General features: G+C 45.0%; 1 protein-coding gene across 1 annotated transcript in view; it reads right to left on the bottom strand.

Moving 5' to 3' along the window:
- The window catches only part of CACNG3 (calcium voltage-gated channel auxiliary subunit gamma 3), a 108,381-nt gene that overhangs the window by 10,969 nt on the left and 84,287 nt on the right, over positions 1 to 13,125 (bottom strand). The window contains exon 2 of the mRNA XM_023189325.1: positions 5,328 to 5,411. Coding sequence (XP_023045093.1) covers positions 5,328 to 5,411 — 84 coding nt within the window. The remainder of the gene's footprint in view (positions 1 to 5,327; positions 5,412 to 13,125) is intronic.

Genomic DNA, 13,125 nt, shown 5'->3' with positions numbered 1-13,125 from the left:
CTTCCTTCCTTCCTTCCTTCCTTCCTTCCTTCCTTCCTTCCTTTCTTTCTCTCTCTCTTTCTTTCTTCTTCTTTCTTTCTTTCTTTCTTTCTTTCTTTCTTTCTTTCTTTCTTTCTTTCTTTCTTTCTTTCTTTCTTTCTCTCTCTCTTTCTCTCTCTGTCTCTTTCTCTCTCTCTCTCTTTCTCTCTCTCTCTTCTCTTCTCTTCTTTTCTTCATGGAATTTCCCTCTGTCATCCAGGCTAGAGTGCAGTAGTGTGATCTCGGCTCACGGCAACTTCCGCCACCCGGGTTCAAGCAATTCTCCTGTCTCAACTTCCTGAGTAGCTGGGACTACAGGCGCAAGCCACCATGCCACCCTAATTTTTGTATTTTTAGTTGAGACTGGATTTCACCATATTGGTCAGGTTAGTCTCGAACTCCTGACCTCATGTGATCCACCCACTTTGGCCTCCCAAAGTGCTGGGGTTACAGGTGTGAGCAGGCATGTAACCATGCCTGGCTGAAACTGGCCCAATTTTCTAATAGGCTGGATGCCCATGAACTGAAGCTTGAGAAACTTACATGTGTAAGTTTCAGTGAAATTAAATGCACCTGCTGCCTGTTGCCCAAATCCTATTCCTTGCCCCTCACGTTTTCCTTCCTGGCTATATCAACCCTTAACTTTAATTAGGCATGATTAGTGTCCTTGCTGAGTTCTGGTCTGCTGCAAAGTCCTGCAGTTCTATTATGCAGGCTTGCAGGAGGCAGAGCTGGCTCCTGGTTCCTTTAGCTCCCAGATCGAGGGGGCCATCCCAGGGAGTGAGCTCTGGGGTTCTGTATGTGAGTGTAGCTTATTTTTAATGGGCCCAGCTGTGGGCACAACTTATTTATAATTGGTAAAAATGTACACATATGACCCATGGGTTTCCAGTTGGATTCTTGCCTTGGGCCCTTGCAAATATTAGGGGCGGGTCTCCTCCAGTGGTTTCAAGCACCTGTTTGGGACTTGTGGACTAACTTTTAAAGGGATCATTTGCATTGCATATTGACAAGAATTGCTTGAATATTCAATGTAATGAGAGTAATTAACAAAAAGTGAATACCTTTTAAAAAATCAAAGGATGATTAACCTTTGATGTATGCCCTAAGAAAATGATCTGAATGTTTGAAGCTATTGAACTGTGTTGGTTCCCGAAAGTGGATATTTGGGCCTGCCACAGTGGCTCATGCCTGTAATCTCAGCACTTTGGGAGGCAAAGGCAGGTGGATCGTTGGAGGACAGGAGTTTGAGACCAGCCTGGGCAAGGCATAGGGGGACCCCAACTCTACAAAAAATGTAAAAAGAAATTAGCCAGACATGGTGGTGGTGGGTGCCTGTAGTCCCAGCTACTCAGGAGGCTTGAGTCTAGGAATTTGAGGGTGCAGTGAGATATGATCGTGCCACTGCACTCCAGCCTGAATGACAGAGCAAGACCTCATCTCAAAAAAAGAGAAAAGTTTATGTTTGAAACATGTGGATAGGAGATATGTAAATGTGACTGTTTCCCAAGTGGTGCAATCATCAGTTGGGAACCCATTGGTGGGGAGACCTCACTCTTTGTCCTACAAATGAGATGCAAGCAGATCCTGTCAACTCTGGCTGTAAGTGTCTGCCTCAGACAGGAAATTTTCTGCTGCCATTTTCTCCTAAGTCAGTGGAAGTCCACCTTGCATTTGTTTTAGCCCAGTGGAACATGGTGACTTCAGATCAAACAGGTTTTTACTGTCTTCCTTCCCTGTTTCTCCTCTCCAAACTATATGGAGCTAAGTTAAGGTCTTAAGGGTGGGGACATAAGCTTGTTCTAGTGTAGCCCCACCACTGGAGTCTGAGTAGGACTTTCTGAGTCCAGTGCTGTGTTGTGAGAGTCTCTAGTCAACAGAACTCGTGGGTTTTGAACCTTCTGCTGTCAGAGGTGTTGGAAACAGAGCGACTCCATCTTGAATAAGGGCTGGGTAAAATGAGGCTGAGACCTGCTGGGCTGTGTTCCCAAGCACAGGATGAGATGGGGGTCAACACAAGATATAGGTCACAAAGGCTCTGCCGTAAAACAGGATGCAGTGAAGAAGCCAGCCCAAACCCACCAAAACCAAGATGGTGATGAAAGTGACCTCTGGTTGTCCTCACTGCTCATTATATGCTAATTATAATACATTAGCATGTGAAGAGACACTCCCACCAGCACCATGACACTTTACAGATGCCATGGCAATGTTACAAGTTACCCTATGGTCTGAAATGGGGAGGAACCCTCAATTCCTGGAATCGCCTGCCCCTTTCCTGGAAAACTCATGAATAATTCGCCTCCTATTTACCATTAATCAAGAAATAACTATAATATACTAGGTCAAGTGGTCCATGCCACTGCTCTGTTGATGGAGTAGCCATTCTTTTGCTTCTTTACTTCTTGAATAAACTTGCTTTCACTCTACTTTGTGGACTCACCCTGAATCTTTCTTGTGTGAGATCCAAGAACCCTGTCTTGGGGTCTGGATCTGAACCCCTTTCCAGTAACGCTGCTATGGGTTTATGCTGTAGCCTACCCCAAAAAGCATAGGAGAAAGAGGAAGCAGCAGAAAAGAATCCCAGTCCCACCAGGGTTGTGGGTCAGGACAGGGAATGGCAGAGTGAATACCAGTGCAGGCAGAACCCTGCGGGAATGTGCTCCTAGCCCTACGTGGCTGGATCAGGCTGGATCAGGAATTCCAAAACTCTCAGCAGGAAATCTGTGTGCTCATTAAGTCCTCTCCTTAACCTTAGCCAAATTCTGCTGCTACTGGTGAAGCTTAGGTGGACCCTGGGCTAGGGGTGAGGAGAGAGGAAGAGAAATCTTCCCAGACCAGAGAAAAATACTTTGTCAGAAAAGCTATGGGCCTCTCTGAAGAACTAAAATCAGCTATACAAGTTGTGAAGTAGAAGTCACAGTTCTGTTTAGTCTCTGACAGGGCAAGCGTCAAAATGTTTTATGAACATAGGAAAGAAAAACAAAGAAGATAGGCCGGGCGCAGTGGCTCAAGCCTGTAATCCCAGCACTTTGGGAGGCCAAGACAGGCGGATCACGAGGTCAGGAGATCAAGACCATCCTGGCTAACACGGTGAAATTCCGTCTCTACTAAAACATACAAAAAACTAGCCAGGTGAGGTGTCGGGCGCCTGTAGTCCCAGCTACTCGGGAGGCTGAGGCAGGAGAATGGCGTAAACCCGGGAGGCGGAGCTTTCAGTGAGCTGAGATCCGGCCACTGCACACTAGCCTGGGTGACAGAGCCAGACTCCGTCTCAAAAAAAAAAAAAAGAAAAAGAAAATATATGGGCACTCTGGTAAAACCCCACTGGTGACTAACACCGTTCTCTATTGATAAGATGCAAGTAATCTGTGTCATCTCTCAAAATTTGGTCAAGCTACATCTCTAAGTGTGGCTAATTTTGCTCTCCACACTGAATCTTTTTGAGCTGCTGATGTGAGGGGTGAGAAAAGAAAACAGCGTTTATCTGAGTAATGCAAGTCCTTTTAATGATCAGGCCCAGAGAGACATTAAAATGAGGCAGTATCACGTCCTTCCCTCCTCTTTGAGCTGCATGCTCATCTCTTGAAATTGCTTGCTTTTGCCACAAGTAGCATAAATTAACCTAATAATGCTGCATCTGACACTATCCTCCACACCCTATAGCCAATCACTAATCAATATTATTGATTAGTGCAAAGGCACAATCATGGCTCACTGCAGCCTCAGCTTCCTGGGCTAAAGCAATCCTCCCACCTCAGCCTCCCGAGTAGCTGGGACTAAAGGTGTGCACTACCATGCCTGGATAATTAAAAAAATATATTAGGTAGAGTTGGTGACTTGCTATGTTGCCTAGACTGGTCTTGAACTCCTGGCTTCAAGTGATCCCCCCATCTTGGCCTCCTAAAGTGCTGGGATTATAGGTGTAAGCCATTGCACTTGGCCTCATTATCCTTTTGAGTGAACTCAACACACATTCTTGCTGAAGAAATTACACTGAAATCCCAAATCAGGTTCTCTCTGTGCCTTGACCAATAGAAGGCTCATCTCTGCAGTGAATTTTGCTATTGCTAATCCCATGCAAGAAATGGAGCTAATGCATATTGTCTCCTGACTGTGTGTTGGGCCCTAAGCTAAGTGTAATATGCGTTAGTTTACTTAATTTTCATGACCCTGTCAGGTGGATGGCATTCTAACCTCCATTTCAGAAAAAAATGAAGGAAGTTAGGAACTAGAGAGGTAAAGCCACTTGCCCGAGGTCCAGCCCAGCTAGTAAAGTCAAACAAGGGTCAAAGCCCAGATTCCAGAGGCCTTGGCTCCAAGCCACCACACTCTCTTGGCTCCTACACGCTGTAGCTGTGACAGTTCATGTCATATCCAGGTTACCGACTTTGGAAAAATCCTACAGAGACATTGGCCCCATCCCAGTAGGATTGAAACTGGAGGGAAGTCAAAGGAGAGGTGAACTTGGGTTTGTATTTATTCTCCCAGGCATTGCCCCTTGGGACCTCACACATTAGCGTCTCACCTCACCCATTAGCGCTCTGCCATTAGCACCTCCAATCCCCTCCCGGGAAGGTGAAAACCTGCATTCAAGTTGGAGAAAGTTCCTTAGATTTTTCTCCTAAACTGACTAAAAAGAACTTTTCAGTTTTGACTCACCTACTTTTCAGTCTATTTTCCTTCCTCCCTCCCTCCTTCCCTTCCTGCCTTCCTCCCTTCTCTTTCTTTTCCTCTCTCTTTCTCTTTTTCTTTCTCTTTCTTTCTCTTTCTCTTTCTCCTTTTCTTTCTCCTCCTTTTTCTCTTCAGAGGCAGGGTCTCACTCAATCACACAGGCTGGATAGCAGTGGTATGATCATAGCTCACTGCAGCCTCAATCCCCTGGGCTCAAATGATCCTCCCACTTCAGCCTCCTGAGTAGCTAGGAGTACAGGTGTGTGTCAGCACAAGCAGCTAATTTTTTAATTTTTTGTAGAGATGGGGTCCTGCTATATTGTCCAGGCTGATCTCGACCTCCTGAACTCAAGCGATCCTTTCTGGCCTCTGCCTCCCAGAGTGCTGGGAATACAGGCATGAACAATTCCCCCACCCCACTCCCTGCTTCTTCTTTCTGTTTCTAATTCATTGAAACTAAAGGGGCTTAGCTCTCAGAACCACATGAATGTCTCTGTGTACTGGCACATGGGGCTTCTTTGCACTTGTCCATCTCTAGGGATGGATGCTGAGGAGCCTCCAACTCAGAGGCAGCTGGGTGGTGGCAGGGGCCCATCCCTTCCTCCCAGAGAGACTCCAAAAGCCGGGGAACTTACGCAGGAGATACTCAGCTGTGTCCTGTTCGTAGTCAGCATCTTCAGGGAAGTGATCGATTTTCTTGCACACACCTCGGAAAGCCCCTGTGGAAACAGATAAGGGTTCTGAGCCTGGGGGAGGAGACAGAGCTCCGGGGGCCCAACCTGGGTCCTTATCGCTATGTGCAGATCATTTCTCTGGTTGTTGGGGGTGGTAGGGTTGTTGGGCTGGTAGGCCCAAGAGCACCTTTATTTTTTATTAGAGACAGGGTCTCATTCTGTGGCCCAGATTGGAGTGCAGTGGTACAATCATGGCTCACTGCAGTCTTGAACTCTTGGGCTCAAGTGATCCTCTCACCCCAGCCTCCCAAGTAGCTGGGACTATAGGCGTGTGCCACTATGCCTGGCTAATTAAACATTTTTTGACAGTGAGAACAAAAGGTCTCACTATCTTGCCCAGGCTGGCCTCAAACTCCTGACCACAAGGGATCCTCCTGCCTCAGCCTCCCAAAGTGCTAGGATTACAGGCATGAGCCAGTGGGATCAGTCCCCAACAACATGCTTCTTTAGGGCACAAAAAAGAGATGAGTGGAGGCCAAAGATAAACAGTACCAAGTGGGAGATGGAAATGTGCTGCTTTTTAGATTTTGTAGGATGTTGGGATCCACTTTACAAGGGCAAAAATACCATGAAACATAAACACTAATTATGAGGACTATCTTATCTTTCCCCTCTCCTCCAGTCAGTGAAGGTAAAAGCAGGTAGAATTCAAGTACATCATTTTTTTTCTGCTCATTTTACCAACAAGGAAACGGGGCTTAAGAAATTTTCTTCAAATCACTCTGATAAGTAGTTATTTAGGTTGATGCAGAAGTAACTGTGCAATTACTTTAGTTATTCAGGTTGGTGCAAAAGTAATTGTGCAATTAGAGATGGGATTTCACCGTGTTAGCCAGGATGATCTTGATCTCCTTGTGCAACTGTGCAATTACTTTTGCACCAACCTAAATAGAACCGGCATTCCAACCAAGAGCTGAATCCAGGCATTCCAGAATAGTCCTTTCTCCCCAGCGATGTTCATATCTGACCACAGGACCCTCCCTTTCCTTCTCTGCCCTCCCAAAGGATCACAGCTTACTGTCCCTCGCTATGAGTTTCACCCCTTCTGGAGCCTCAGATTTGCTGAACGTGCATCTTGAACATTTGTCCACATTTGCTGACTGTTTTGTTTTGTTTTGTTTTGTTTTGTTTGAGACGGAGTTTTGCTCTTGTCACCCAGGTTGGAGTGCAATGGCACGATCTCGGCTTACTGCAACCTCCGCCTCCCAGGTTCAAGAGATTATCCTGCCTCAGCCTCCAGAGTAGCTGGGATTACAGGCACCTGGCACCACACCTGGCTAATTTTTGTATTTTTAGTAGAGATGGGGTTTCACCATGTTGACCAGGCTGGTCTCGAACTCCTGACCTCAGGTGATCCACCCACCTCGGCCTCCCAAAGTGCTGGGATTACAGGCGTAAGCCACATTGCCCAGCCGAGGTGTGGATGTTTAATCATCATTTTGGGTATTGGTTAACTAGACAGTTAACCAGTCTCTGGGGGCAGTTAATAGCTCTGCCAGTTCTTTTAAAGGAAAACTAATTTTCCAGAAATTATGCATTCTTGTCCCTGTCCCTGTCTGTGTAGCTGGAGTGGAATGTGGCGGGGTTGGGGGGACGGGCGGGCATTGTGATGTCGTGAAAAATGGACAAGGTTCAGAATCAGACAGAGCTGCGTTGGTATTTCAGAGCCATTATTGTAAGAATGAAATAAGGCTATGCATGAACATGAGATAATTTTTGCAAAGCTCTAGGCATGTCTTAATAATGGCTGCCACTTATTAAGTGCTTCCGATTGGCCAGGCACATAGCTGAAACCATATATCCCTTATCTCATTTACCCTGTTTACCACCCCAGGAGGTAGAGGCTATTAATATTAACATTTGGTAATGAGACAATGGAAAATCACAGAGGAGATGGTGTCACAGCTGGTGAGTGATGGAATTGATTTTTGGAGCCAGGTTTCAAAGACTGTGGTTTCACCATTACACTATGAATAGTAGTCATTGTTATTATGCCTACTATCATGATGTCTATTATGATCTCATAAAAATAAGAGTGTCATATATTTAATTTCTTCTATAAGTGGGCTCCAGGCCAGAGCCATTTCACAATAAATGCCTTGGAATATGTAGAACATCTCCTTGGTTCTGATTCTCTGCTCACCAGGCAAAGAATAGACTCAGAACCAGGAAGGAGGTTCAGGAAAGAAGACTCAAGGAAATTCCTAGAAAAAAGACAGACCCATAATTTCTTCCCTGATACTGAAAAAAAAAAAGACCTTATTTATGCTTGTTCATAGTTTAGAGTTTCATTTATATATTCCCGTTTGGTTTTACACCCCATCCCCTTCCAGTTGACTGGATAAGAAATCATAATAAGTAACACACGTGTGCACCTACTATGTACCAGGTGCCATTCTAAGCATTTATGGGTTTTTTGTTTGTTTGTTTGTTTGTTTTCTGAGACTGAGTCTCACTCTATTGCCCAGGCTGGAGTGCAGTGGCACGATCTCAACTTGCTGCAACCTCCTCCTCCCAGGTTCAAGCGATTCTTGTACCTCGGCCTCCCAAGTAGTTGGGGTTACAGGTGCCCGCCACCACGCCTGGCTAATTTTTGTATTTTTAGTAGAGACGGGGTTTCGCCATGTTGGCCAGGCTGGTCTTGAACCCCTGACCTCAGGTGAACCACCCACCTCAGCCTCCCAAAGTGCTGGGATTACAGGTGGGAGTCACTATGCCCAGCCACATTTACGTGTTTTATCCTCTTTAGCTATCTAAATGACTTTACGAGGTGCCTAATGTTATTTTTTATTTTTTTATTTTTTGTTTTTTTTTTTTGAGACAGAGTCTCGCTCTGTTGCCCAGGCTGGAGTACAGTGGCGCGATCTCGGCTCACTGCAAGCTCCGCCTCCTGGGTTCATGCCATTCTCCTGCCTCAGCCTCCCAAGTAGCTGGGACTACAAGCGCCCGCTACCACGTTCAGCTAATTTTGTTTTTGTATTTTTAGTAGAGACGGGGTTTCACCGTGTTAGCCAGGATGGTCTCAATCTCCTGACCTTGTGATCTGCCCATCTTGGCCTCCCAAAGTGCTGGGATTATAGGTGTGAGCCACCGTGCCCGGCCTGAGGTGCCTAATGTTATAATGAGGCAAGGTTATTAATACAAGGAGGAAATTGAAGCTTAGCCAAGTCACTGATTTACTCAAGGACACAGTTAGACATTTACTAGCTGACCCCAAAGATAAAGTTCCTAACTATTATTATGAATTGCAGTCTCTTCAACAAGTCTCAGTGTTGTGAGCTAAGTTCTTTGCCTGGCGGCTTCATGATCATTTTATAGCCCACCCCCCACTATTGATATTGGCAATGAACTGGACCAGTGGCTTCTCCATTAACTATGCTTCCCCATGGCACGTGCCGGGGCGCCTGGGCAGGGGAGGGGTGTTCGTAGTGACACCATCCATTGTTAGTTGATTTCCATACTCCTCGTTATTTGCTGTTTTCCATACTTGAATTCCACGAAAGATTTCAAAGGAAGGAAGTGTTCAGGTGAAGATGGAATGGGAACACTACTAAATACAGACCAGTCAAAATTATTGAGGGAATTAGGAACTACATACGTGTGGGCATCTGCTTGCAAAATGGGCCTATTCATGGTGGCTTCAGGCAGCTTGAGACTAAGACTTAGAACCAGCAAATACCAGTAACTCCTGGAGACACAGTCACTAGTTTTGTTGTTGTTGTTGTTTGTTTGTCTTTTAGGCAGAGTTTCGCTCTTGTCACCGAGGCTGGAGTGCAGTGGTGTAATTTCAGCTCGCTGCAACCTCCACCTTCCCAGTTCAAGTGACTCTCCTGCCTCAGCCTCCCGAGTAGCTGGGACTACAGGCATGCGCCACTATGCCCAGCTAATTTTGCATTTTTAGTAGAGACAGCGTTTTGCCATGTTGTCCAGGCTGGTCTTGAACTCCTGGCCTCAGCTGATCCACATGCCTCAGCCTCCTAAAGTGCTGGGATTACAGGCATGAGCCACTGTGCCTGGCCTGCAGTCACCAGTTTTTAATGTTCTAAAGCAGCTTACTACTACCCATGTTTGTACGGCCCGTGAACTAAGAATGGTTTTTGCATATTTAGATGGTTGAAAAAAAAAAATTGAAAGAAGACTATTATTTGTGACCTGTAAAAAAATGTGAAATTCAGATTTCAGCCTCAGAAAATAAATAAAGTTTTATTGAAACACAATCATGCCCATTTGTTTATATTGCTTCAATTTCCTGATTATAACATTAGGCTCCTCATGAAGCCATTTTGAGAACTAAAGAGAATAAAACATATTGATGCCACTATAACAGAGTTCAGTATTTGCCACAGAGACAGCAAAGCTGAAAATATTTACTCTCTGGCTCTTTAAGAACAATTTTGCTGGTCCCTGGTTTAAAGATTTCTGTCCCAAGAAGGAAAAAATGGAAAGCAAAGGGGAGTTTGGGCCTTCCTGGGATAGAAGACATAATCTAGACTGGTGTTTCTAAAGCAGATAATACTGGCTTCTGGGGCAAATCTGGGTTGCAGACTGTTTCATTTTATGGTTTTATCCATGTGTGTTTGTTTTACCTGCAATATTCTTTTACATATTTTATTTTTAAAAATTAAGCTTCTGCATTTTATTTTATTTTATTTTATTTTATTTTATTTTATTTTATTTTGAGACAGAGTCTTGCTCTGTCACCCAGGCTGGAGTGCAGTGGTGTGATCTCAGCTTACTGCAATCTCCACCTCCTGGGTTCAAGTGATTCTCCTGCCTCAACCTCCTGAGTAGCTGGGATTACAGGTACGTGCCACCACGCCCGGCTAATTTTTGTATTTTTAGTAGAGACAGGGTTTCACCATGTTAGCCAGGCTAGTCTTGAACTCTTGACCTCAGGTAATCTGCCTGCCTGGGTCTCCCAAAGCGCTGGGAGGACAGGCGTGAGCCACCGCCCCTGGCCTATGCTGCTGCAATTTAACATTCTGAATATTTTACATTAAAAACTGATTCGCAGTTTCTCTTCAAAAATGGGGACCTCTGTCTCACATTTCCATGCGGCAGTAATGAATCCCTGGATGATGTAGCTGACATCAGCAGCCCTCTTTAGACTGGGTATAAACTCTCCAGTTGGCCAAAGTCCCCACCTAGCTCTATATTCTTGCCTGGCCCTGTAGATATTCGAGTTTGCAACCCCTGAACCAAATGTATTTAGTAGGAGCCCAGTCTTTGGTGGCCCACGTGGGCATGAATCCTGACTCAGCCACTTACTAGTTGTGGTACCTATGGCAAATTACCTCTTCAAACCTCAGTTCCTTCTTCTACAGAATGAAGATAATAATAGTAACTTCATGGAGTTGCCATGAGAATCAGTTGAGGCAGTAATAGCAGTTATTACGCCAGTTGCTGTTCTCAGCACTTTACACATAAATCTTTTAATTAGGCAATGACATAAAGCACTTAGTACAGTTCCTGGAGCATGGTGGGAACTCGATATATTACAGCTATTATTACCGTTGGTTTTGGTAGGTATTTTAGGATCACAAGAGACACATTGGTGCCATGGTGAGATTTTAAGAAGCAATACAGAAGGAAAAGGAATCAAGAATTTTCCCCAAGGAAGACTCCACACTGAAAATGAATCTGCTGGCACCCCATGTCATACATGCATCACAAAGTGAGCTTGGACATTCATGTAAGTAGCATATTGCTGGCTCCCAGAAATAACCACTATTTAGCATTTTTGTATATTTCCTTCCAGGCTCTTTTTCCCCTGTGCTTTCACACACAAATGGCTTTACGAAACTGGGATCGTGCTGTTCTTCTCACTTATATTTTCTTAGGAGTATCTTCCCATATCAGTAAATCTGAGAAAAGTAGAATGAGATTGGACTTGTCCACCCACTGTAGAAGATGGAACCAAGAGAAATGGTGAAGACATGTAGACTGTAAGGATGAAGTCAGGATGCAGAGAGGAGCACTGTCCTGGCACAGCTTTAAGCTCAGACACTGGAGTAGAGAGAAGTAGAAGCTAAAGCAGGAAGAGGATCAATGGCGTTTGGTCTGGGGGCCGGGGATCCGGTGGTTACAGGTGAGGGAGGACAGGAGCCCAGCGAAGGGCATGTGTGAGAGCTGGGTCATGAGAATTCATAGACCCCAGGACCCCGGGAAGAGGTTTGGAGTGAAAGACAGGGCCAAAAGAGATTTCTGGAGGTGCTGAAGTACAGTTGCAGAGACCAGCTTTTTGGTGGCCACAGCTTCATCCTGGGGAAAGAAGATCGTACCAATGGTTTGTCTCTGGTTCAGACAATGGAAAAGTACTTCCTTCACATGAGGAGGGGTGCTGTCCTTAAGCGGATACTTTTTTTGTTTTTCTGCTCCTTTTTCGTTGACATGTAACAATCGTACAAATTTATGGGATACAGAGTGATATTTTGATATGTGTATATAACGAATAATGATCAAATCAAGATAATTGGCAAATCTATCTCTTTTAGCTTTTGGAAAAGATACACTAAATTATTTTATTTATTTATTTATTTTGAGATGGGGTCTCACTCTGTTGCCCAGTCTGGAGAGCAGTGTCATGCTTATGGCTCACTGCAGTCTCGACAGTTTGGGCTCTAGTGACCCTCCTACCTCAGCCTCCTGTAGGTGGATCTACAGGTATGCACTGCCACACCTAGGCTAATTTTTATATTTTTTGTAGAGATGGGGTCTCATCATGTTGACCAGGCTGATCTTGAACTCCTGGGTTCAAATGATCCTCCCACCTCAGCCTCCCACGTAGCTGGGACTACAGGTGTGCACCACCACACCCAGCTAACTTTTATATTTTTTGTAGAGATGGGGGTCTTGCCATGTTGCTCAGGCAGATCTTGAACTCCTGGACTCATGTAATCCTCCTACCTAGGCCTCCCAAAGAGCTGGGATTACAGGTGTGAGCCACCATGCCTGGCCACACTAAGTTATTGTTAACCATATTCACCCTACAGAGCTATAGGACATTAGAACACATTCCTCCCCTCTAGCTGTAACTTCTGACACTTTTTCTTAAAGGTTAAACCCTAGAAATTCTCCTACTGAAATCAGCACTGAGATAAGAATGCTCACCATTGCCTCAATTATTTGTTATGGTTCTATACATTCTAGCAAAGGAAGAAATAAAACAGAATTAAGAGTTACAAGCAACAGAAAAAATTTAAAAAAGGAATAAAATTACAATTTTTCCAGGTCATAGAATTAGCCTATTTAAGAAACTGAAAGTAGGCCGGGCGCAGGGGCTCACGCCTGTAATTCTAGCACTTTGGGAGGCTGAGGCAGGTGGATCACCTGAGGTCTGGAGTTCGAGGCCAGCCTGGCCAGCATGGTGAAACCCTGTCTCTACTAAAAATACAAAAATTAGCTAGGCGTGGTGGCGGGCACCTATAGTCCCCGCTACTCGGGGTGCTGAAGCAGGAGAATCTCTCTAACCTGGGAGGCGTAGATTGCAGTGAGCTGAGATGGCACCACCGCACTCCAGCCTGAGTGAGACAGAGAGACTCCATCTCAAAAAAAAAGGAGAAGCAGCTGAAGGCAATTAGCTGAAAAAACATAGTAGAATGAATGAAAGAGCTCAGTGAGGTGGTTTCTTACACGATACTAAGCCATACAATAAAGCTGTAATAATTAAGTCATTGTGGTACTGGCATTTTAAAATCAC

Source organism: Piliocolobus tephrosceles, chromosome 17, assembly GCF_002776525.5.
Source record: "Piliocolobus tephrosceles isolate RC106 chromosome 17, ASM277652v3, whole genome shotgun sequence".
Lineage (NCBI taxonomy): Eukaryota > Metazoa > Chordata > Mammalia > Primates > Cercopithecidae > Piliocolobus > Piliocolobus tephrosceles.
The sequence above is the reverse complement of the archived record's forward strand: the minus strand, read 5'-3'. Positions and strand labels throughout refer to the sequence as shown.